Below are 24,418 nucleotides of genomic sequence, written 5' to 3'. Positions count from 1 at the left end.
ATATATATGTATGTGTATATATATATGTAGAAATCTAGTTAGGTAGCTAAGTTGTCAATTCTGTAGATAATACTGAAACCTATTTGGGACTGTAGGTGGAAATGCTGGTGACCAGACGAGAGTGAAGGGTGAAAGCATAATGTTACTTAACAAAGGAACATCTAAACAAAAAAATAATAAACCAACAACAAACATAAAACATATTAAGCTAAACAATTTCAACATTTGGCACCGAGGTAATCCAAAAGTAACAGAAAGTAATAAAGTTGCATTACCCAAATATTGTGATACCTGAATTAGGCTACTGATTATATTTTGTATCAGAATACATTTTTAAAGTAACCCTCCCAACCTTGTTTATACAAATATTCAAATGACATTTTAATATAAAAAAAAGTATGCAATTATTTACACACACATACAGTATAAACCTACACACATATGCAAGTATGTACAGCAGGTGCATGTCCATGACATTTACTGACATTATTACTTATGTTGTACCTTGTAGTACATTTAATGGATTTAGTGAAGTAGAAATGCACATAACTCTTTGCAGCTAATAAAGGTCCTGAGTATCTAATAAACATCCTGAGTGTGAAATAAAGGTCATGATGTGGTTAGGGCTGGATATCAAACTTCTACATTGTCACAGCAACGACCATCATAAGCAATAAGCTTATGATGCTGCTGATTGGCTGTCTACATTGCACGTCATAGAGGTATGCAAGAAAAACACTGTTAATATTACACCCAGAGACAAGGATCACAGTTTGGTTTTTGTTAACACACGCTAATGTTAAGTGAGCTAACCTGGTAAGCTAACCTCTTCACTCATCGGTGAGTCTGTTCATGACATCGCCTAGTGGGGTGGAAGTCCCAGCGTATCTTGTCCTCGCCACAGCAGGGATGGATATCCTGGAGCTGAGTGGAAGAGTGTTTCTGGTGGTTAATGTGGTGCTGTTTATGGACTGACAGGTTAAAGTAGAGAAATATACATGTTGGATGGTTATCAGACTTGGACTAGCTGCTATTTACCACAGAGAAAGTAAGAGGTTTCACTCTACCACTATTGATTAGTACCACAAGTGTCACCTACAGAGTGAGTCCATTCTTCTTCTACTTTGGTTTAAGCAGACTACTGTTTGCTTTTAATGTCCCTTTTGACAATTATTTATGTTTTATATAGTCAAAAACTGAACAAATATTCCATCGGTTTCTTCATTTTAGTCCAGTTATCCAGGCTGAGTAAAGTGTAAAGTAAAAACAGTTTCACCAGCTGCTCCCAGCTCTTTATACAGCTTCCACATTTGATGTGACTGTGCCGTAATGTGTAATGTAGGATTCTTTTTGTTGAAATAAATTTTATAAAATTGGAATCAAAAAAGGTATCAAGAAATGGTATTTTCAAGATATCTGTACCAAAACTTTACAACACCCAGCCCTAGCAGTTGGAGCTCCTCATGAATGATGGACTACGGATGCAGTACTTTCACCAGAGCACTTATGGCTTTTGACCTGAGATTGACTACTAAATCTTCTTCCACAGTCACTGCAGCTGAAAGGTTTCTCTCCTGTGTGGACCCTCATGTGTTTCTTCAGACTTCCTGTTTCCCTGTAACTTTTTCCACAGACAGAGCAGTCAAACGGTTTCTCTCCTGTATGAATTCTCATGTGCACCACTAGTCCTCCTCTGTGGGCAAATTTCTTTGCGCAAACCTGACAGCTGAAGGGTTTCTCCCCTGTATGAATCCTTTCATGTCTGCGCAGGTTAACACACTGGCTGAATATTTTCCCACAAGTTGAGCAACTAAATGGTTTCTCACCAGTGTGGACTCTGTGTCGCGTCACATCTGTTTTTTCACCAAAACCTTTATAACAGATGCGACAACTAAAGGGTTTCTCCCCTGTGTGAACTCTCATGTGCCTCTTCAAATCTGCACTTTCAGTAAAGGTTTTTTCACATAGGATACAACTGAAGGGTTTCTCCCCTGTGTGAAATCTAACTTGTCTCTTTAATTCTGATTTTTCACCAAAACCTTTTCCACAAAATGTGCAGCTGAATGGTTTCCCTCCTGTGTAGATTTTCACATTTGGCATGCTAATAACTGTGTCACTGCCACAGAGTTTCTCTTTCTGACTTACACTGTCCTCATTGTACTTTAGAGTTACCAAACCTGACAGAGGTGAACTCCTCTCTTGTGAATAATCATCACTGTTTTCAGTTTCGGGATCAGAAGAACTTGTGTTTTCGTCACTTTCTTGCTGTAAATCACAAGCTGGACCAAAGATCCTGCCTGGTTCTGATGCTCCACAGTCCTCTCCGTCAGCTCCTGTTTCCATCTGTTCATCAATCTGTCTGTGATGAAGCTGGGAGGACTGAACTGTCTCTTCATCATCTTCACCCTTCACAGCAACAAGTCCATGTAGCTGTTCTTCCTCCTTACTGCTCCACAAATCCTCCTGTTCCTCTTTTATATGTGGGGGTTGTTGGGGCTCTTGGTCCTCCTGGTTCAGAATGATTCTCCACTCCTGCTGCTCAGAGGGAAGCTCCTGTTTAATTACCAGCAGCTGGAGAACATCTAACAGACAGAACAAGAACAGAAGTTGTTTAACTCAGCATCAGCCTGTCTCCTTGAGAAGCTCCCCCTGCCCACATCTATAGAAATGATAAAGCTTTTGTCAAATATGACATTACGATTCAGTGAAATATACTATAGAAAAAATAGTGTGTTAATCACTTAAGCAACCTGTGAAAAACCTAAAGCAAATGCCGGTCAGCAAGTCCCCAGTTTGGAGAAGCAGCAGGAGTACTGGTGTGGGAAGCTAAACAATGTACTGCTGTGGACAGGGTCAGGAACAAAATATATTTAGTAGTATAGTCAACTGAAACAATCAACATCAGTTTAAGTGTACACTACATTCACAATATTTTCACTGCTTCACCTTGCTGTCAGACAGCCTTTTCTGATGGGAAACCACTGTTATACAAGCCAAATATTGCTCTGTTCACAGCAACCACACTCCTTTAGCAGAAGCAGACACAGACACTTGAAAGCACTAAAGTAACACAACACATATTGATTTTTTAGGTGACTAAATTACATTTTGCTGCTGATCCTCTCCACAACAGTGCACTGCTTCCAAACTGGGGGTGTGTGGACCATCATCCGCTGTAGGTACACACTGACTATGGGCAAGTACTTCATACAATCACACTTCAAATAATACAACAGAGTGGCAGGTGCTGCTCTACAAAAACAGTCTGTAGAGACAGAATGTTTAAACATCTAACACAGTGAATTAAGGATTTATTTCAACAGACCAGAGCTGGTGATGGTTGCAAAATTGGAAAGACTAAAGAAGACGGCTTTGGTGAGTTTTACGTTTTTCTGTCGAGTCTAAATGAAGAATGTCTTACAAGGAGTTAAGGAGCCAATGAAGCTCGTGTTAGATCAGTAAAAGGGGGAATTTTGAATTTTTCTATTTAATGAGGAAAGTGGGTGTGAGAACGTTTCATTTCTTGTCACTTTGTGAGTTCAATTTGTTTACTGGATGTAGTGAACGTAGCGTATATAACATAGTGAACTTGCTGCTTACAAGAATGTCACCAATCACTCTATTGCAGCCAGTAGGAAAATTTTAACCCCCTGATACATTTAGGCAGCCCCTCTCATCTAGCATGAATGCCTTAATGGCCCAGTTGTTGTTATCAGCAAAGTGGGACAGATGACAACTTGTGAACAGCAGTGTTTTGATTTATAAAATGAAAATAACGTTGAATAAACTGGTATATAACCACTTGACTGCAGCACTTTGTAACCATGTTCAGCACAGACCAGCAAGCAGAGCAGCTGCTGCTGCTAGCACTGCTAACGTAAGCCAAATACTGATCTGTACAGTCTGAAAAGATGAAGCATTTAGTGCGCTGTTGTCATGTTTTGATGTATCATGTACAGTGTTTACAATGCATAGTGCAAAGTGTCACATTTCAGCTGCATTTAAAATGTGATCTGGCTACTGTAGAATGTGTTAAACAGTTTCAAATAACTCTTAATGCATGCAGTATATTTTCAGACAATGTTTAACATTACCAATTAATAAATTGTGCTCAATTTCTTCTACTTTCTACTTTCTGAGTGTTTTCTTAATGTTACACAAGTCGACTAATCTAGATCAAAATTTGCATTTAATCAACAGGGAAATTAGTTGCCAGGAACATCCCTAGCTGCAGCCCTACTCCCCTGGTGTTAGTCAGTTCATCGGACGTCTAATGGCTGCACAGCTAACTGAGCTAACTAGCTAATGGCAGCTACATTTAGCAGCAGTTAGCAGTTACTTTGGGGATGCTGCCATTTTTTGTAGTATGATCTCAACAGCTGGTTAAAATCTTGTGATTCTTACATATTTCTTTGTTAATGAACAGATGACTTTTTGAAAACCAACGTACAAACCTGGTGTGTTCACTTGGACCTCGGGCTTCACAGCCTCTCCCAGCAGCTTATGCAGACCTTCGATCTTCTCCTCGTACTCTGCTAAGGTCGCTTCAAACAGCCCAAAGATCTCGTCAACAGCAGTGCTAAGTCTCTGCTTCAGCAACAATCTCAGCCTCCTGCCTGGCTCTGATCCTGCACAGTCCTCTCCATCAGCTCCTGGTCCCATCTGTCCAACAGTCTGTCTCTGATGAAGCTGGGAGGACTGAGCTGTTTCCTCATCTTCTTCACTCTTCACAGGGACAGGTTCATGAAGCTGCTCTCCCTCCTGGCTGATACACACCTCATCATGCTCTTCTTTAATGAGAGTTACATCATTTCCTGAATCAAATCAGAAAGAGGGACCAAACTGAAGTTAGAGCACAAAATCAGGGCCCAGTTTAACCATGTTTGACAAAAGTAGAGTTGACAAAAAATGGTCAAAATCAATCCAAAATACCACTTTAAGACTCAGAGCCCCCATTATTGTCAATATACATGAAAGCCATCCCTCCTCTGAACTCTCCGGGTCTCTAGTTTGTGGTTGTGAAGTTTCATGAGGCTGTTATTATCCTACAGGTCACTATAGGTTATTTTATACACTTTTATTCACTAACATATGTGTAGATATCTTCTTACTGTGTGCACAAAATAAGTTTTCCACGTAAAGTTACCATCTGATTTTGAAACCTGAACAACAGCCAAGTTTGTTCTTACCACTGTGCATATGTTCATGAATCAGAATCATTCTAAACTGTCAGGCTCATCTGCTCTGTCTGCAATCTGCATTTTGCTACCCCCCATTTCTCCATATAAGGAAATACGTTTGCATGGAAAAGTACCATGGAGAAAGCAGTGAAGTTGTTGGAACTTCACATTCAGACAGAATCAGGTGTTGCTGCAGTGTTTGGGAGTGTGTGTTTTTGTATTCAGAGCTTAACTGCTGTGAAACAATCAGGAAATAATGTTTTATTTCTCTTATTGTCCGATTGATTTCGCCTCTCCACATTCAGTCTGTACCACGGACACACAGCTGCACTGCCCATGTCCAAGGAGGAGGACAGAGAAGACACACTGCAGATCATAAAAAGTATACCTTGGTCTGCAATAACTCAAGCCATGCACATTGTGCCCCTGGAGAAACAGAAAGTGTCTAAGGTAAAAAAGAAACCGTTTGACATCAAAGGTCATGTGGATAAAAGAAAAACAGAGCAGAAGAAAAATAAGGAAACAGGTGAAGGACAAGGAGCAACTGATCTGACAGATGAGAGATTATTCTAAATATCCGTTAGAGGAACAAGAAATAACAGTGAAAGTGAGGACATCCAGCGAGGATTTTCACCCAATTATTATCGTCTAGCACAACATATTCATATATTCATGCAACACAAACATAAAAACAGATAATCATGACATTTATGATAAAATACTACAAACAAGGAAAATAAAACAATGCATGCTCTGCATTTAGTAAAAAAGTGTGTTTCAACATTTTCTAAGACAGCGTCATCATATGTAGTGTATGCATGGTCTGAAGCAGTTCTAAATTTGTTCACAGAGTACGAACAAATTCACGCAAGAAAATATTGATGAATCCCAGATTTGTGCGTAAAACATTCGTATACACTGTTTGTGAATGAGGTCCATTGAATAAACAAGAGGCTCAGCTTTCCAGTCACATGCAATTTATCAAATTCCAGTACTATTTAGGGACCCAAGTACACAGAAGTATTCAAACAGAATCATGCAAAAGAACACATTTATACTGCATGCAAATATCTGCATGAGATTAACTCGTCCATCTTCACTCACAGCCTGTGTATCTCATACGGAGCTCGTTATGCTCATGCATGTTAATAATTATGAAAAAGACAAATGCAAACTACACTCTTATTGGCTCTGAGGCTGAGACCAGCAGCCCGTCCTGTCTACCAGCAGTCAGTCAGTTCACATCAGCAGCAGAGAGACGAGGACAGAGGACAGGATGAGTAACACTAAGGGCATGTTACTAAGCTTGGGTGGTGTCATGGTGTTACAGTATACCAGGGTATTTTAGAAATCCCGAAAGCATAATTTTCAATATCATCGTCAAGAATAAACTTATCTGAAACACAGAAGTTCCTGGGGTTTTTCATTGATGGAAAATAAAAATATAAAGTAAATGAATTTATTACTATAGGGAATTTAGCTAATAGAAGAATTATTTAGATGTAGAAAATAATAATTAGCTTGTCATTTCTGCCCTATAGCCTTGGTCTCCTTATTAATTGGTAAAATATTATATACATATACATATACATATGTATATATATATATATATATATATATATATATATACATACATACATACATATATGTTTAGATAAATATAAATATAGTAATATTCTAGAATATTTGTGAAGAAGTACTACTGTGATGTATATTTTAAAATACAAACATTAAAAATATCTATTGCACTGTTTCAAATACTGAGCATTCTGTGTGCACGTAAATTCATATTACAAATTTAAATGAAATTATTCGTGTTTTTTCATCAGGATGAGGAGGTCCTGGCCTTGTCATGTGGTGTGACTGTGATTTATCTAAAAATGAATTCTCTTCCTCAACATATTTAACATTTTTACAAGTTCTCATTAACATCAGAATGTTTAAAAACAAAGTAATTGTATTTATTTTGCATCTTTGTAAATCATAACCTCATATTTTTGTTCTATAATGTCTCATTACCTTCTTAATTAACAGGCTTATCCTGTAAATCACATAAAACTGATAAAAATGTTTTAGAAATACCATTTACTTAAGTATCAGTGATTAATAACTGAGCTACAGAAATTAGATATTTTTATTTTGAATTTAATAGTTATTGCTATTATTGGTCACACCAGGTGAACTGAACACCTTAAATCATTAAAATTCTATTTGGAAGAAATTCATAAATAGTGAACTAATAAAGAAATCCTCTATATTTAATTATATCTCTATATATAATACACTATATTTTCACTACATGCATATGAAGGGACAGCTCACCCCAAAATTAAAAATACATATTTTACCCTTGGAAAAGGCCAGGCAAAACGTGTATTCTTGATTGGGGGTGAACTGTTCCTTTAAAGCATTCATAATTACTTTGCAGATTTAGATTAAGACAAAATTTCAATCAACAAATGAATGACACATTATTTTAGATTAAAAGCTATGAATCAATAATCATAACCCAATAATATAACTGGATATGGGTTGGATCATACAATATATGGTTTGTATATTATTTTGACCTAAATCACCCAACTACAGCCGTCATGACAACTGAGTGGGAAAAGAAATTTGGTTTGGATTTTTGAATTTGGATACAGAATGGTTGGAAAATGGAAAAATGGAAAAGTTAAATGAAATATTTCCAGAGGTCATGGTTCATGGTGTTATGTTTTTCCTTTTTTTATTTCTGTATTTATTTTAGATGTAAGATGATGATGATAAAGGGCAACACCATATTCTGTAATCTTTATAATCAGGCTTCTCACAAAAAAATACTGGATATATTAGAATATTATTCTAAAATGAGTGATGCATGAGTCTGCATGAGTATTTTTACACTTTAAAGTGGGGTTTGTTTTGAAGCTTATATTTGATGTTGAGAGAATGTTTCTCCTGTTTGTCTATGTGGAAATGAAGCAAGACAATATCATATTCTGTCAGGCTCCATAATAAAAAATATCTGAAACAAATATATGTGTATATATTAGATATATATTAGAATATTATTCTGAGATGGTACTTTAAGTAGGCTGTATTCTGAAGCTAATACTCTGAAGCTCTTTTACTTGTTTTCACATTGTTGTATTGGGACCTTTTCATATGTAAATGAGCTAATTAGTTCTTTAACCACCTTCAGTAATAATGTGCACAGACCTGCCCGACTGGTCTGAGGTCTGTGTTCTCCTGCAGAACAGGTGTGTCCTCTGTACTCTGCCATGGTTCTCTCGAACAGCTGGTAGATCTCTTCAGCGGCAGCAGTCTGTCTCATCTTCATCACGGCTCTCAGCAGCTCCACTTTAGACATGTTCACTGACACACACACACACACACACACACACACACACACACACACACACACACACACACACTGACACCGCTCAGGTGTACAGCAGCAGTAACGCCGAGGATGTATGACGGATAAAACACGAAAAAAACATGAACACTGGTCCGTGCTGACAAACACGTACTAAACCACAAACACACACTCACACACTGCTAATCTTTGTTATACGTGCGATAACAAATCAAGAGCAAACTAACTAACTACCGCCACAGCCCTGTTTCAAACTACACCCGGCACAGTCCTTCTTCTTCTTCTTCTCCTTCTTCGTCTTCTTCTTCTTCTTCTTCTTCGGGGTTTTATGGCGGAGCATTATCGCCACCTACTGTTGCCTTAAGGAATCCTTAATGTTGGTCATAACGGTGACAGACAAACATTTTCCGAGGTGCTCCATGGTGTAAAAAGTTTAAGAAACACTGCCCTGTATTATCTTGACACTATTGAAAATATATGCACGTTAAAACATAAAAAAAATCATTTAGGCTGAGTTAACAGGCCAGCTCAATGTTTTGGCTGAATGGCAGGCTCTTGTTCATTTATCTCATCAGAAAAACAATATAGATATTTTAAATGCTTTAGAAAAGGTGTACTGTAGATATAAATCTTAAATTTGTGGAATTTCCTCCATAGCCTTTTATTTACTCTGTGACCCAAATAAAATCTCCTGTGTCCCACCTGTGGGTCCCGACCCAGTCTTTGGGAATAACTGCTTTGAAAAGGTGAAGATCTTTAAGAACATCGTTTCTAGTGTTTCTTGTGAAGTCCATGTTTGTAATCCCTTTTTACCCCCAGAATAGATTTTAATATGAGTCTTTCTCTGTCATATGTTGGGCAAATAAAACATACATGGTCAGTTGTCTCTGGTTGATGACACACATCACAGTTCCCAGTGACGTTTTCTAATGAGCTGTAGAGTAAAATTTAATCTGATATGACCCTGATATGATCTGGTGCAGATGTCTTCCATTTCTATTGTTGTCCCATAACTTCTGCCTTTGTGTCTTTGTGTCTGTTTCTTGTCTAATGAATGATCTTATTTCTGCTGTACTGATTGGTACTGACAGTTCTTTACAACTTGCTTTGAATCTGTTTTTTGCGAGTTGATCCACTGTTTCGTTTCCTCTTTTACTCACATGTGCTGGTATCCACAAAAACTGATCATCTGTTCCACATCTAACAATTTTATGTGACATGAGTAATATTTCATTGAGAATATCTTATTGATAGCTTGAAGATACATTTTTAAATTATTTAAGGGAATCTTCTTTTTCTTTGTCTTCTTCTGATTTTAATGGCAGATTGCAAACCAACATGTATAGGTCCACTGGTATACCGCCACCTACTGTACCAGTGTGTGCAACCAGAGCTTTATCTTCTTCATCTTACTTTCTAACTTAAAGGCCTTGTAAAGGAACAAGGGAGTTTTTCTTCTAAAGACTTTATATGTGCTGGAAAATATACATCTTAAAAGACTGAGAATGATTTTCATACTGAATTATGGAAGTTAGACCAGGAGTTTGTAACCTGCGGCTCTGGAGCCACATGCAGCACTGAAGCCCCTCTTCAGTGGCTCCCTGTGACTTTGGCAAAAATGTATATGAAATTAATTATGACTATTTTTTTAACATTTTCATTTTTATTTCTCCTCGTTGTAGATCTATGAAAAAGCTGAGACAACTCAAAATTTCAAGTCAACATACTGCAATAGATTTCTGAGTTGTTAGCCCAACTCAAACTCTTGAGTTTTGATAGTTTTACCAATTACTAATCTTTTGTTGAGATGCTTTACTTTTCTTCTTTAGATGACCTAAATTCTTTGGGTTTTAGACACCCCAAAAGTTTTATTTAAAAACATTATAGCCATTCAAGTGTAAGGGAATGATGGCTAAAAAATGAAAAATTCTCACCTTTGCCAAGTGTGAAAATATGTATCCTGAATTCTTTTTGAAAAAGCTTTAATAATTTGTAAACTAAATGCGCATCATACCATCATAGCCTATGTCTATGGCTCAGTGCCCTTTTCTCGAAATGTTGACGGTGGTTTGAGTCTCCATAATCTGGCTATTGATGCCAAATAAAAAAACAACAACAACAGATGCATCTCCAGACACCAGACAGATTTTTTTTTTTTTTGTCCAAAAAGGCTCTTTTTATCGTAAAGGTTGCAGACTGTGAAACTGTTCCTATTGTTTAGGCTGTATTTCCTTTTGTTTATATTGTTCCTGTTGTTTATATTTCCTCGTTTATATTCTTTCTGTTGTTCATATTTCCCATTGTTTATTTTCTTCTTATTCTTTTCATGTCATCGTATTGCTTGTTTACTTATTTATTATTTGTAATTTTTTATTGATGGCCCTCTCTGTGTTGCTGCCCTCTTTGTTATTGTAACCCATCGTTGTTGGATTAATAAAGGATTATTTTATTTGATCTAAATGTGAACATGGGGACTTTATACCACATCGGAATATATTTGTGACTAATTGTGACTGTTGAGATGCTGAAGCGTGAGATTAGATTCAGCTGAATAGAGACTAAACCAAAACTAAACCAAAACGAGGATAACTGCAGCATGTGAGAGCCGAGCTGTCAGTGTACTCACAGGGATGGTGGGCGGGCAGAGAGGGGGGAGCAGAGGGAGGGAGGGATGATGATGTAGCTGCAGACAGATATAGAGCAGCGGTACACAGACCTGCACCGTTCACACCTCTGTCACGTTTCTGCAGCCAGCAGCCTGTTGATGTGGACGTGATGTGTGTCGCTCGTCAGGGCCTCTGAAACCTTCGTTTAGGTCACATAAGGATCTGGACTGTCTGTCTCCTGTCTGTCCGCAGCGTCATGTCCTCATCCTGTCCGTGTGGAGCGCAGACAGACGCAGCAGACTGGTGTTTTCCTCAGCAGCGGTGGAGCCTCGCAGCATCATCATCATCAGCAGCATCATCATGTCTCCACCACAGCCGGCCCGCCGCCGCCTGCTGACGGCACAGACACACACGAGAGGTAAATACACGGACCGTCAGGCCCCGGGAGGTGTCGGTGTCTCCGGTGGTCGGGGATGATGCGGGCCTGACGGGACTGGGACCGAGCTCCGGTCTGCCAGGGTGCATCGTGAGGAGAGAATCTCTCTGATCCACTGATGACACTGTCAGCTCTGCGTTGTTGTGCTAATATGTAGGGTTGCCATTGGATTATAGATAGATAGATAGATAGATAGATAGATAGATAGATACCAAAAGCTTTACAATAATGCCACAATAAAAAGTCCACAATAATAATATGATATTTATCACGATATTAAACAACAAAGAAAACATATGACTTGAAAAAAATAGCATTTATTAAATAATAAATCTCATGTGTATGGCATCTTATGGTAGTGGATGTTTGAATTATGTTAGTACAACTGCAAAACAAAAACAATCCAGCAGTCAGTTGCCGACTTTTTTTTTTAAATAAAATAAAGATAATAACATATAAATAAAATTAAACATAATATCACGATAGATAGATAGATAGATAGATAGATAGATAGATAGATAGGCAATTTATTTATTTATTATAGGCCATAGTTTGTAGTTGCAGTCATGCAACACTTGTTAGTAAAGGCACCAAATTATTATTAAAAAATGTCCCAAAAATCAACTTGCTATACAGAGCAAATAATTGAGTCCTTTTGTATGGATTAATGAGTGAGTGAACAGTGATTTGAGACACAGCTGAAATATAAAAATGTAAATCTTGAAAAAAGGCTCACAGATTTCCAGTTTCATTTTTGAAAAGGCTGAGAAATTTCCCAAAACAGCTGGACACTTTTGAGCAAATGATAACCCAGTGTCACCAGATGTAAAATACAGCAATATCATGCTGCGACTTTGAAATGATCATATTTTGACAAAAATGATCATACATACAGAAATAACCTGGGAAAGAGCAAAGATATTGCACCCAGTCTGGCTGGTGGACTTTGAGACCATCACCAGCCAGACTGATCTGATCCCTGCGCTTCCTTTTCCCATGATAATGAATGTATTTCTGTCATCTATCATATACATATACATTTCGGACTGCACCGTCCACCTAATGTTTGCTAGAATGAGAGCTAGCTTTAGCAACGCAGCTGTTACGTAATTGTATATGTTTAATACACTCTCACAAGGTTCTCGTTTTAAAATGTGTCAGATGGAAACATTAAAAAGTCTGCAGAGGGATGTCTCAGCTGACTTGAGAAGCTAATTAGCATTAGCTCACACTAGCCAGCTACACTTATGAAAACTGCTAGTGAGAGTCGTCATTTCAGCCGACAAAATCACACATTTTCGGCCACCTCGCCTTCATCAGTGTGTGTCACTGTTATCACTGTAAATAGCATGTGGGCAGCTTAAAAATGGAAAGCTTGACAGGCATAGCAACAGTAACTAAGGAAGGCGGGGCTTAGTGAAGTTTCACATGTGTGAACAGTGAAATTTCCACCGATTTTAAAATTATACAAAACATGATAAGTACATTTTTACTAAATGTAACTGTCTTTTTTCCTGTAACTGTAATGAAATACAATTACCTTGTTTTGTATCCAGATTATGTAATTCCATTACATGTAATTACTCCCCCAACTTGGACACTAATATAGAGTTAATAGGCTACAATGCAGTGCAGAATTGAGCATGTATAGGGTATAGCTTGGAGAATATTGTATATATAAGATGAAACTGACATGAAGGGAGGGACTGAGAGAAATAAGCACAAGAGGCACGGAAATATATTTGCTTTTAATTATGTGTCTGCATTCACATCATTGCTAGGGGCACATGAGGAATTGATCAGGCTGCCGTGGGTCAGACACAAATGATATAAGGTCCTAATAATGGACAAATCTCTAATAATGGAATGGTCAAAAGTGTTCTATATAGGGCACTATACTGTTGGTTCTGAATTGCCATGTGATGAATTGTGGGCTAATACTTTATTGGTAATGTCCACAACCTGATGTTTTACAGTGAACCATGCAGGCTGCAGACAGGTTGCAATGATTGTAGCAGAAACAGTAGAAGGAAGAACAAGATAAACAACATGTATGTACAGCACTGAGTGAATAAAGTTACAGTTTAATATAAAAGATACAATTCATTATCATTACTAATGAACACAGCACTGACCCCTTTCAAAATAAAGGTGTACAATAATGGTTTAATGGTAAGCAAAATTCTACTGACTCTCTTTGCTAGATTTTTAATGTTTTTTTTTTAAAGTTTCCATGAGGGCCTTGTGGGCCACATCACCCAAAGGGCTGAGAAATTTCCCAAAATAGCTGGACACTTTTGAGCAAATGATAATCCAGTGTTGTCAGATGTAAAATACAGCAATATCATACTGCAATTTTGAAATGATCACATTTTAACAAAAATATAAGATGAAACTGACATGTAGGGAGAGACTGAGAGAAAGGTGCATTTACAAACCCATCTGCTGTTTCAGTACCATGGACAATGCCATGGATCTAACACATTATTAATTAACACAAAGCGCTATGACTAAAAAGTACATGCATGCTCTGAAGCTGACCTTGTGGGATTGCGCCTGTATTGTAGGTAGTGTGGTAACACATTTGCAGGCTGACCTCTTGTGATTGCACCAATAGCGTAGTTAATACAGTTGGCTCACTGAATTCATCTGTTGCAGGTAGCTCACACTCGCAGCCTCGGCTCACACCAGCAGAGCAGCCGTAGAATACTTTAATAGAATGGCAAATGACCTGCTTTAATGAATTTCATTAGTTTATATAATGAAGATTTGTAAAATATCACTATCATGAGGTTGTTCTTCTCAGAAGACAAATCACAGACAATAGACTTGGCATTTCATAATCCTGGCAGGCGCAGTCGAGCGGCAGAGAAGTTAAAGCTGGATGTGAAGCTTATAATAATTCTAATGTTGATGGACATAAGTTGGGTTCTTTATCCTTCATAATGATCAAAATAACACACAAAAAAGTCAGGTTAGGAACACATATATGGGCAATTCTTCTTGTTGCATTTATTGTTACCTGAAATAGCCAGGGCTTAGCTGAAGTTATGCCTTTAAAAAAAAGTTTATTTCGTGGGATTCCCAGTAAAAGTGGCTTCTTTTCCCAGGATAGAAAAAGTCTTATTTTCTGGAAAAATATTAATCCTTATTGTGCACATCTTCAGAAACTAATGTGAATTATGCAAAGGCTGATGCATGGTTAAAAATCTCCTGCCTTATGATGATATTTCAGAGCCATGGTCGAGGCCATAGATTCTGTCACGAAGCTCAAAGGATCATTGAGTCAGACAGATGAGATTGACATATTCAACTAAACAGCCTGTCTGCCCTGCACTCCCTCTGCTTCTAGGGGATGGAGATGGGGATGGCATGTGAACAAGTGGGATGGCATTCTCCCTCAAATATTATCATAAGATAATATTTGCAGGTTTTTCATGCAAAATATAGGCATTTTGAATCAAATTGAAATTGCAGACAAACCAACTGATTTTCTATCCCGATGATCAGGAAATTCACAAGTAACTAGTTTTTCATCTGACATTTGGTTCATGCAGTGGTCAACAGTGACCGTCTGTGTCCAGAAAGGTCGTTGATCTCTACGAAGCTGAACTTTGGGTGAACCCTGGTTCTGCCTGGCACAAAGTGAATCTGCACTGAACACACCACATACATAATAATGGATCAAAGACAAGCAAAAGCTGTTTTTCCAACATAATGTGAATATGCCTTTAGTCACTGCTGCTCATATTTAGTCTTTTTTATTTTCTAAGCATAAAACAAAAACATAACATTAAGGGGACGAGGGAGTAAAGGAAATAGGACAAGAAGTCACCATGAGCTGTCTACAAGCAATGCTGTACTTCAAAGTAAAGGAGAAGGGAGTTTTTCTTCTAAACACATTATGCATGTTAGATAATAATTGGTGAAAACAGTACTGAATAGTGGAGTTACAGATGACACTACATGCATGTATCTGTGTGTGACAGGTACCTTGATGAATTGCTGCATCTGGCACGCCTCTGGTGTCCACACAGGCTGTGGGGCGACTGCTGAAAGCCCTATCTTTCTACATAGAGTTTGCAGAAGAGATTTAAAGAGAGGAAAAAACTGTAAACACAAGGGAATCAGTGATCTTCTCCCCGTTCAGACAGAGGAAGATGGAAGGAGGGAGACAGAGAGACAGAGAACGATAAAGAAAAACACTGCCCTGCACCTGATTTTCTCCATGTCTGTGACATATTTTACAGATGCAGACACTGAAACAACTGTAATCAGAGGTGTCCAGCTGCTGATATAATGTCGATATGACTGTCAACAGATTTCTACTGTGCATCTCTGCAGGGAACCGAGCATATCACACAGAAATATCAAGCTGAAGTGTGGTTGCAGCCATGTCTGACATGCATGTGAGCAGCTCTGCTCATGCAGGATGAGTGGACACTTTAAGCTGCCCATATGGTTGCCGAAATAAAATCCAACAGGTAATGTCACACACACGTGCTGCTCAAGCATGTAGTGTGAACCAGCCATTAGACTATTGTTCACAGATTGCATTCAGGATTTTTTGGGCGGACCTGAAACATGGCTCGGTGATGTGGCAGAGCCATGGTCCCCCAGCATTACATAAACCCCACCAACCGATGCACCAATGACACCGCCTCCCCCTCCCCTCAGAGTGTACCCCCTGATATTGCTGCTGGTACTGTACAGTTGGTTTATCATAGCTTTTTCACTGAAAACAGCTGCCTACTGCTGCTGTAAACTGGAAAAAAACTGACAAGCGCAGTAAGAATGAAGCAAAACAGGAAAGAAAACTAAAGCCAATAGTTGTAATATCTCTTTGTCTCCTGTCCACCTTGTGTCTTTCTCTCTTTGACCCCCTGTGTGGCAGACCGTGCTGTGGCTTCCTGATGCATCTGTCCAGCCATCATGCAGTGTTCTTGGAAGTCCATGGTGCTGCTAGCCTTAGCCTCCATAGCCATCCAGTACACGGCCATCCGCACCTTCTCCACCAAGCCTCTGAGCCTGCTGTGCTCGGTGGGCCTGGCGCCCACGGGCCACGCTGTCAACTGCAGCCTCAGAGATCTGACACGAGTGGGCCGGGAGACACTCGAAGCTTCGGACCAAGGCTGTGATGAGATCCTCTCCAACACCCCCTCTTCCCCCTCTGTCTCCCTCCCCCCCTATAATGCCAGCAAGAGAACCCACATCCTCATCCTGGCCACCACACGGAGCGGATCCTCGTTTGTGGGCCAGCTGTTCAACCAGCATCCAGAGGTTAGAATGGAATATGGATTTATTTGACCAGTTTCATATCAAATTACTGTTCAGCCACCCCTCCAACAATCACCTACTTTTAGATACTTTCACTTTTACATTTTTCATTTAGTAAAATAGGTAACTATCTAGATCACAGGCTGGTTCCCGACAAATGTTATACCAGTTCTACTTTGGTTTTGATATTCTTCAAGTTCAGAGCTTCCTCCATCTTTAGATTCTGCATTAATATTCAGTTAGGTTTAGCAGAATCTGAACTGCAGAGTGCGTGGTCAGTATTTTGGAGGCTTTGAAGGTTGGAGCATTGCTTGCAAAAACACTCACACTGTTTAACCACCTCAGCAACCACTGAGGCATTTTATCAGTAAGACACGTAACACACCCACTGAAATATGATTTTTTGTCCAAAGAGGAATCAAACTTTTATTAACTCTGTTACACAGTTTATATATGTGTAAGAGTACCTTTGTTGAGTAGAGTAACTTTGATATATTTTCTTTGATATTATTTTCCAGGTCTTCTACCTGTTTGAGCCTCTGTACCATGTCCAGTTGGCGCTGCTTCCCCGGCTGGCACAGAGTCGGAACCTGGCAGAAAGGAGGGTGATGCTGGGAGCAGCCAGGGACCTGCTGAGGTCCCTGTACCACTGTCACCTCAACAGTCTGGAGAGCTACATCCGACCCCGTCCCGCTAACCATTCCACTGACAAGTTGTTCAGACGAGGAGCTAGTAAGGGACACATGTCAGCACTTTGTCCACTTGTCCTGCTTTCATTCACATAAGGATATTGATACTGCAGTTATGTTTTATGTATGTAGCTGTTTTTATTTTTGTTATGTTACAGTTTCTTATTTTGGATGTGTCTTGTCTATAGGCCGGTCGTTGTGTTCTCCACCTGTATGTGAGGCCCCTCTGGGCCGAGAGGGGCAGAGCCTGGTGCTGGCTGATGAGGGGGAGTGTGTAAGGAGGTGTGGCCCTCTCAATGTGTCGCTAGCTGCCAATGCCTGTAGAGCAAAGCGCCACGCAGCCATCAAGACGGTTCGGATCCCCCACATCAGCGACCTCAGAGCACTGATTGAGGACCCAAGACTCAACCTGAAGGTAGAGAAATGATTATAATTTATTATTTTTAATGAGACTTGTGACTTTGACTTTAGTTATAAAAATGAGGACCGAAACTGGAACACTGTTTGGTGTTTTCTCAAAACTGTACCTTTTATTTTTAGCAGTGGAAAAACATTTTTGTATTGTATTGACCGGTCAGTGTGGCACTACTCAGCCAGGCTGGTTGTAACAGCTCTTCGCTAACTGAGTGGATGGTAGACTGGATGATAGAAGGTTAGATGACCGATCAATGTGGTTCTAAATTGGTATTGATTAAACATGTGGTGACAACGCCCGCAGTCTCTCAGAGATACACCAAACACATGTTCAGACACATGGCCACATAATATACCCAACTCAGCCTCACAGGACAGTGGCAGTGATGTGCTAGTAGCCTTGTTAAACAGACTTCATATCAGCCATTTACGAAAACATTTTAAATTGAATTCAACCAACATTTGCGTAGACAACCAGATGGAATCATGAACAGGAGGAAGCATACAGCACTGCCAGAGAAAGACTGAAAGCTAGCATCAAAGAAGCAAAGTGGAGACCTTAGCAGAAAGACCTCAACACCAACAACACCAAAGATATGTGGCAAGTGATCCAGAACATCACAAGCTACAAAAGCAAGAGGACCCCCATCATGTGTTAGGCCACATTTTGATCTCTTCAAAAAAGCGTCAACTGTAAAGTCTACTTCACCTGAATCTAGTACAAATGACTATCTGCCCTGTGGTGTTTATCACTAACACATCAAAGGTAACATGCCGGCTAGCTTGGACCTTCACCAGTTTATATTCAGAGCCACCAGATCCACTGAGGATGTTATCTGCACAAACCTACACTTTAAGAAGGCAAAATTTTCTTGACACGTTCCTCAGAAGAACAAGAGATAGCATTTTGACTGGAAATATAACAGACTGGCATGGCCCAGAGCATCAAGGGTATCCATCTATTGAACATCAGTGATATCAAGGAGTTGTGGAAACTAAAAGACAATACCCAACCCAGCCACAGCCTGTTCACCCTGCTGCTGTCTGGCTGTACCATCAGACTGCAGAGGAGTTGCTTTACTCAGAAGCTGCTCTGAGGAAATCTACTACTAAAACTCAGCATTCCAACAGAAAATAGTTTATTGTTATGACTTATTATATATTGATCCACTTTAATTATTTTTTATTTTTGTGAGTATCATAAAAGCACTACAAATTACACTTTGTTATACAAACCTGTGTTGTAAAATGATAAATGAATGAACTTTGTACCTCAGGTCCTAGGTTATAAACTGGATTTTGCTCTTCCCATGCTGTACTACTGCATACTGCTGCTATCACTATTAATATTTCCTCTACCATTGCTATCACTGGTGGTAGCAATGGTAGATGGGAGCTGACATTGGAAGCACAGTGTATTCCTGATGTTTCATCATCATCATCAGGTGATCCAGCTTGTTCGAGATCCACGTGGCATCCTGGCATCTCGTATTGAGACATTCAGAGACACTTACCGTTTGTGGCGTCTGTGGAGAGCGACGGGACGTCGACCACACAACCTGGACCTGGGACAGATCAACACAGTGTGCGAGGACTTCCTCAGGTCTGTGTCCACAGGCCTGGCCAGACCTGCCTGGCTCAAAGGGCGGTACATTCTGCTCAGGTGAGGAAGACAGGGGTAGTATTTGTGGAACAGTGTTCAGAGACTATTCTGTACTATTGTCACTGCTATTTTCTGACTATATTTAGAAGATAATGTTCCTTTCTTATTAACTAGTATTGCCAGCTTTCAGTTCCTTTTGGATTTCCCAGGAGCGTTATTTAAATGGATAGACCCCAGGTGTGTCTTCATCTCATAGGCACAGGCAATAACAGTTCTGCAGTAACAGAATCTTGGTCAACTTGATCAGCACTGCCTAGTTTGACAGTTGATGGGAGTTGCACTGGAAGGACTTGCTGAATAGATGCAGCTGAACAGACCTACAACCAGTCAAAGCAACAAAACATGTGACATGTGACTTTTCAAATCTGAACTTGTGGTCACTCCTCTGTCTCTGCAGAACCTGCCTTATATTAAATAAACAGTCGTGACTGGCCTGACTGGATCCAAGGCTGGTGGAATTCTGTCTGAATGGAAGCAAGGGGCAGACACATCTGCCAAAGCAAATGAAAACATGAGCTCAGCAGATTTGTCTGGTTTCCAGGCTTAAAATTACCTAAGTTTACATTTTCATCACAAGCAACTTCTTGCAATCATGAGAAATGCCTTTTGTAAGCAGCAAAAGTGAACACAGGATGACTTTGTTTGTCAGAGTTGTTTTTTTCTGTTTACCTTCACCATGTAGTTGTAGTTGCCTAAACTTGAGTCATTTAAGTATTGGTCACAGCCTTTTTTTATCCAGTGCTTCTGTCTCTTGTCCCTGTTCCTTGGACAGGTATGAGGACTTGGCCCGGTTTCCCCTCCAGAAGACCAGGGAGCTCTACAGCTTCCTCGGCCTGGTTTTGGACCGTAGTGTGGAGGAATGGATCATCAACAACACCCGGGGCAGCAGTGATCTGTCGTCCCGACAGAAGTTCACCACGGTTCGAGACTCTGCCGCAAACGCGGAGAACTGGAGGGTGAAGCTGTCCTTCGACATGGTGGTTTACACTCAGACTGCGTGTCAACCACTCCTTGATCTCCTTGGATACAAGACAGTGTTCCACCCCAGAGAACTGAGAAACCTCTCGCACTCTTTGGTGGAGGACAGGACGTTCCACCCATTTCTTTAAACAACTGATGATGTACATATATTCAGTGTGGGTTTAAGAAAACCAGCAGAAGAAGACAGCACTGTAGTTTATGAAGCAGAGATTATAGTAAATGCTGTCTGACCGACTGATCTGCATCCTCACTTCGTGTTCAAGAGCTGTGTCAATTCATCATACAACAATCTGAAATAATCTCCTCTATCTATCTATCTATCTATCTATCTATCTATCTATCTATCTATCTATCTATCTATCTATCTATCTATCTATCTATCTACTGATCTATCTATCTATCTATTCATCTATCTATCTATCTATCTATCTATCTATCTATCTATCTATCTATCTATCTATCTATCTATCTATCTATCTATCTATCTACCTCAGTTCCAGCCCTTTTCCTCTGACATACCATTTGACATATTGAAGCCACATTACAGTACATAACTGCAGTACAAGTTGATCATTTAAAGGGACACTATGATTAAATCAAATGTCATCATTTTAAGCTCCAGTCTGTAGATTTACACTCTTAACTCGATCAGTTATAACAGAACCATGTTTCACCACATGGACTTTATGATGTGCCAATATTTTCTCAGTGTGTCATTATAATAAGAAATGTGTTGTTAATAGTAGGCTACATGAGAAATGATTCTGTCATAACAAGCAACTTTTGTCACTGTAACTACACATCTTATTATATCGAGAAACTTCCTGGGTATTACACAAGTCAGAATTCATTAAGATAAGATTTATTTTTTAGTTTTTTTTTTGTTTTTTTTTAGGTAGCACAAAGAAATTGGTGTGTCACATCTGCGGTGTCAGTCTCCCTGTCCAGTCACATTTTCCTGTTTTATTTTGAAGTGCTTTCGTCCCCTCTCGTTTCTTTTTCATTACTTCCTGCCCCTGTGTGCTTTCCCTCTAATTATGATTGGCTGTGTTCTGATTCACAGTGCACTCTCTGCTTCCTACTCAGGGAATATCAGTTAAGGGAACTTCCCTTGACAGAATTCCTCCATTCAGAACACAGCGCAACATCACACACAGACATCATCCCTCCAGTCGCCAGCCTGATAACATAAAACACCTGGATACCAGTCGCTACAACTATGGAAATCTGACATGACTGAAACAAAATATTGAATAAAACAGAACGAACAACAACAAAACTGACACAGTACAAAACTTATTCTGTCAAAATTTAGGCAGTGTAAGTTGTGAATAAATGTTATATAATGTTATAATTTATTTACAAGATATATGGTTCATTCCAAAAGAGATTAATATGCAGATTATTGACAGACTATTATGTAATATTGATTATATATGTTAAAACAACTGAAAAAAAACATAAAATGCCTCCATACTGCTCGTCTGGTGTAATCCAAGTCTCCTAAAGTCCTGACATGCTGTTTGCACACCGTCACACCACACACACCCAGTTCAGACAGTGTGCATGTGAACGTGGCTCCAAGTTAAGGATCTACAGTGAAGATTCAGGCTAAAAACATGGTGTAAATAACATTTTTGTGAATCAATTTGGCATGTTGGGTCTTTAGGAGACTTGGATTACACCAGACGAACAGTATGGAGGCATTTTATGTTTTTATTTACTTGTTTTCTTACATTTGAAAACTGGTCACCATTCACTTCCATTGTTTGGGAGATTTTGCAACACTGTCTTTCTGTGAAACTCGAGCAGTGTTTTATGGACTAAAAAACTAAACCAGACCCTCAATCTGCATGAAGGTGAGTAGATAATGACTGGAACGCAGCCAAATCGGCCACACCCCAATTAGTTTCACCTGTGTCTCCTTATCCTCCCACTTATCAGTCTGCATGTTCCTTTGTCATAGTGCCATGGCCTGTCCTTGTTTTGTTGAGTCCAGCTTTTTTCCTCGCGTTCTCCGTGTGTGTTTTTGGATTTCTACTTTGTTTCTAGGACTCAACCTGTTGTGCAGACTTCAGATTTTTCTCGGGTTTACCTTCAATAAATTGCTTTCCTGGTTTTCATCCTTGCCTGCCTGACCACCCCATGAGCCTTTTGCTACTTTGATTTTGTACACTGAATTTGAACTGCGCCAGCTTTGTCTCCACGCCTGCTTTTGGGTTCATCCTGGTATCTGCTGCCCTGCTCGACTCCGCTGGCACGCTGCTGTGGACTCAATAAACTGGCACAACTGACCCCACAGGCAAAAATGCATTTTTTTTCTCTTTGATTATTATTTCATTGTTGAAAGGACATTAATATAAGATGGTTTGCAATACACTGTTATTTTTAATAGTTTTAAATTGTTGAATTAAACTTGTTTGGTTTTCCCTGATTACAGATCAGTCTCAACCACATGATATAACTATCAGTGGAAAATACCACTCAACTACTGTATGCATAGGTTCATTTACATTTCCTTATTTTTGAAAAGATAGATTTCAACTGCTCATATTTTTCAATAACATATTTTACCTGATAAACACAAAGTGAAGGTGGTCATAAATATGACTTTGGCCAGATTAAAAACTACTTCAAACTAAATGTGGAAAATGGAAATGTCTTGTGTGCTTCTTATGAGCATATTTCATGTCTTTGTTCACATTCTTACAGTCCTTAAATCAAAACTTCATCCACAAAAATCAGGCCAAAATTAGTTTTGTCTGAAAAGTGTCAGAGAAAGAGAGAGAGAGAGAGAGAGAGAGAGAGAGAGAGAGAGAGAGAGAGAGTGGAGAGAGAGAGTGGAGAAAGAGAGGAAACTCAGAGGAGAGAGACAGCGTGTGAGAGAAACACCATTCTGACACATGCGGGAAATGTAGAATGATTTTATTTTCTCACGTATAAAAATGTAGGTTCACTTCAACAGTCCAATTACAAAATTCACACAAATGCAGTTTGGTCTTCATACTATCACATCATATGGGACAGGTTAGTCACCTACAATAACCTACATGCTATTATAAAAAGTTGTTCCTCAATGTTCCTCGTTTTGCAGCTGTTTCTTGATGAACCTGATGTTTGAGGACAGACACACTGGGTTTTTTTTAACCAGCAGAGGGCATGGAGACTCTAAATCAAAGTTGTTTGTTGGAAAGAACTCTTATTCTGGCTCTAATTATAGGAAAAATAGGAAGTTTAAACCCAAATAAATATTCATAATTCATTTTCAACATTCCCCACACAGAATTGTTTGCTTTCCTATAGACATATTTCAGTTTTGACTTTCTAGGTTGTCAAGTAAAGTCTTAAGACTTAGACCCATAAATTAATCTTACTACTCTGGTTTGGAAAAATAAGTTTCACTAATGCTGGCCTGCTCTTTTATACATTTACATGTTTTTTCGACATGTTGAGTGTTATTGCTGCTTTGTTGGGTACATTAAATATAATAAGGGGAAATAAAAATCAGCTACATCTACCCTGTATTGGCAGTTCATTCAAACACATGATTTTATCTTGTGAAATATTATCAAGAGTCACTGAATGTGCCACAGAGTTTAAGTAGAGAACCAAACTCAATCATTCAGCATTTGACCCGACAGCAGTATGACAGCAAACCTGTGAATGACCACAGAGAAACCAAACATAATCCCCAGCAGAGCTGCAACCAATAATCAAATAATTGCTTACTGTTTTGATAATAGATTAATCTGTTTGAGTCTTTTTCTTTAAGACAAAAAAAATCCAAATTCCAGCTTCTTAAATGTGA

The 24,418-nt window shown here is 39.2% G+C and overlaps 2 protein-coding genes across 2 annotated transcripts; one reads left to right on the top strand and one right to left on the bottom strand.

Annotated features, from left to right (window-relative positions):
- Nucleotides 1–290: 290 nt before the first annotated feature.
- Nucleotides 291–8,593, bottom strand: LOC146315990 (uncharacterized). Its single transcript, XM_084734000.1, has 3 exons — nucleotides 8,385–8,593; nucleotides 4,455–4,814; nucleotides 291–2,582 (listed from the first exon to the last, which is right to left on the bottom strand). Exons 1-3 carry the CDS (start codon nucleotides 8,533–8,535, stop codon nucleotides 1,462–1,464), a joined length of 1,632 nt encoding a protein of 543 aa, XP_084590126.1. The 5' UTR covers nucleotides 8,536–8,593; the 3' UTR covers nucleotides 291–1,461.
- A 2,668-nt stretch (nucleotides 8,594–11,261) lies between these two features.
- Nucleotides 11,262–22,603, top strand: chst1 (carbohydrate (keratan sulfate Gal-6) sulfotransferase 1). Its single transcript, XM_084734547.1, has 6 exons — nucleotides 11,262–11,568; nucleotides 16,481–16,866; nucleotides 17,382–17,595; nucleotides 17,741–17,967; nucleotides 19,412–19,629; nucleotides 20,402–22,603. Exons 2-6 carry the CDS (start codon nucleotides 16,519–16,521, stop codon nucleotides 20,736–20,738), a joined length of 1,344 nt encoding a protein of 447 aa, XP_084590673.1. The 5' UTR covers nucleotides 11,262–11,568; nucleotides 16,481–16,518; the 3' UTR covers nucleotides 20,739–22,603.
- Nucleotides 22,604–24,418: the final 1,815 nt, after the last annotated feature.

The sequence above is a fragment of the Lutjanus erythropterus genome, chromosome 13 (assembly GCF_056507025.1).
Source record: "Lutjanus erythropterus isolate fLutEry1 chromosome 13, fLutEry1.hap2, whole genome shotgun sequence".
Taxonomy (NCBI): Eukaryota; Metazoa; Chordata; class Actinopteri; order Lutjaniformes; family Lutjanidae; genus Lutjanus; species Lutjanus erythropterus.
This window is presented reverse-complemented; position numbering and strand designations above follow the sequence as displayed.

What these genes read in the sequence shown, in the direction of transcription:
- LOC146315990 (XM_084734000.1), bottom strand. Translation starts at nt 8,535, where the DNA reads ATGTCTAAAGTGGAGCTGCTGAGAGCCGTGATGAAGATGAGACAGACT. An exon ending in ACCTCAGACCAGTCGGGCAG is followed by an intron (nt 4,815 to 8,384) that starts GTCTGTGCACAT and finishes GATTTGATTCAG; the next exon opens with GAAATGATGTAACTCTCATT. An exon ending in GGTCCAAGTGAACACACCAG is followed by an intron (nt 2,583 to 4,454) that starts GTTTGTACGTTG and finishes TCTGTCTGTTAG; the next exon opens with ATGTTCTCCAGCTGCTGGTA.
- chst1 (XM_084734547.1), top strand. Translation starts at nt 16,519, where the DNA reads ATGCAGTGTTCTTGGAAGTCCATGGTGCTGCTAGCCTTAGCCTCCATA. An exon ending in TGTTCAACCAGCATCCAGAG is followed by an intron (nt 16,867 to 17,381) that starts GTTAGAATGGAA and finishes ATTATTTTCCAG; the next exon opens with GTCTTCTACCTGTTTGAGCC. An exon ending in ACCCAAGACTCAACCTGAAG is followed by an intron (nt 17,968 to 19,411) that starts GTAGAGAAATGA and finishes CATCATCATCAG; the next exon opens with GTGATCCAGCTTGTTCGAGA.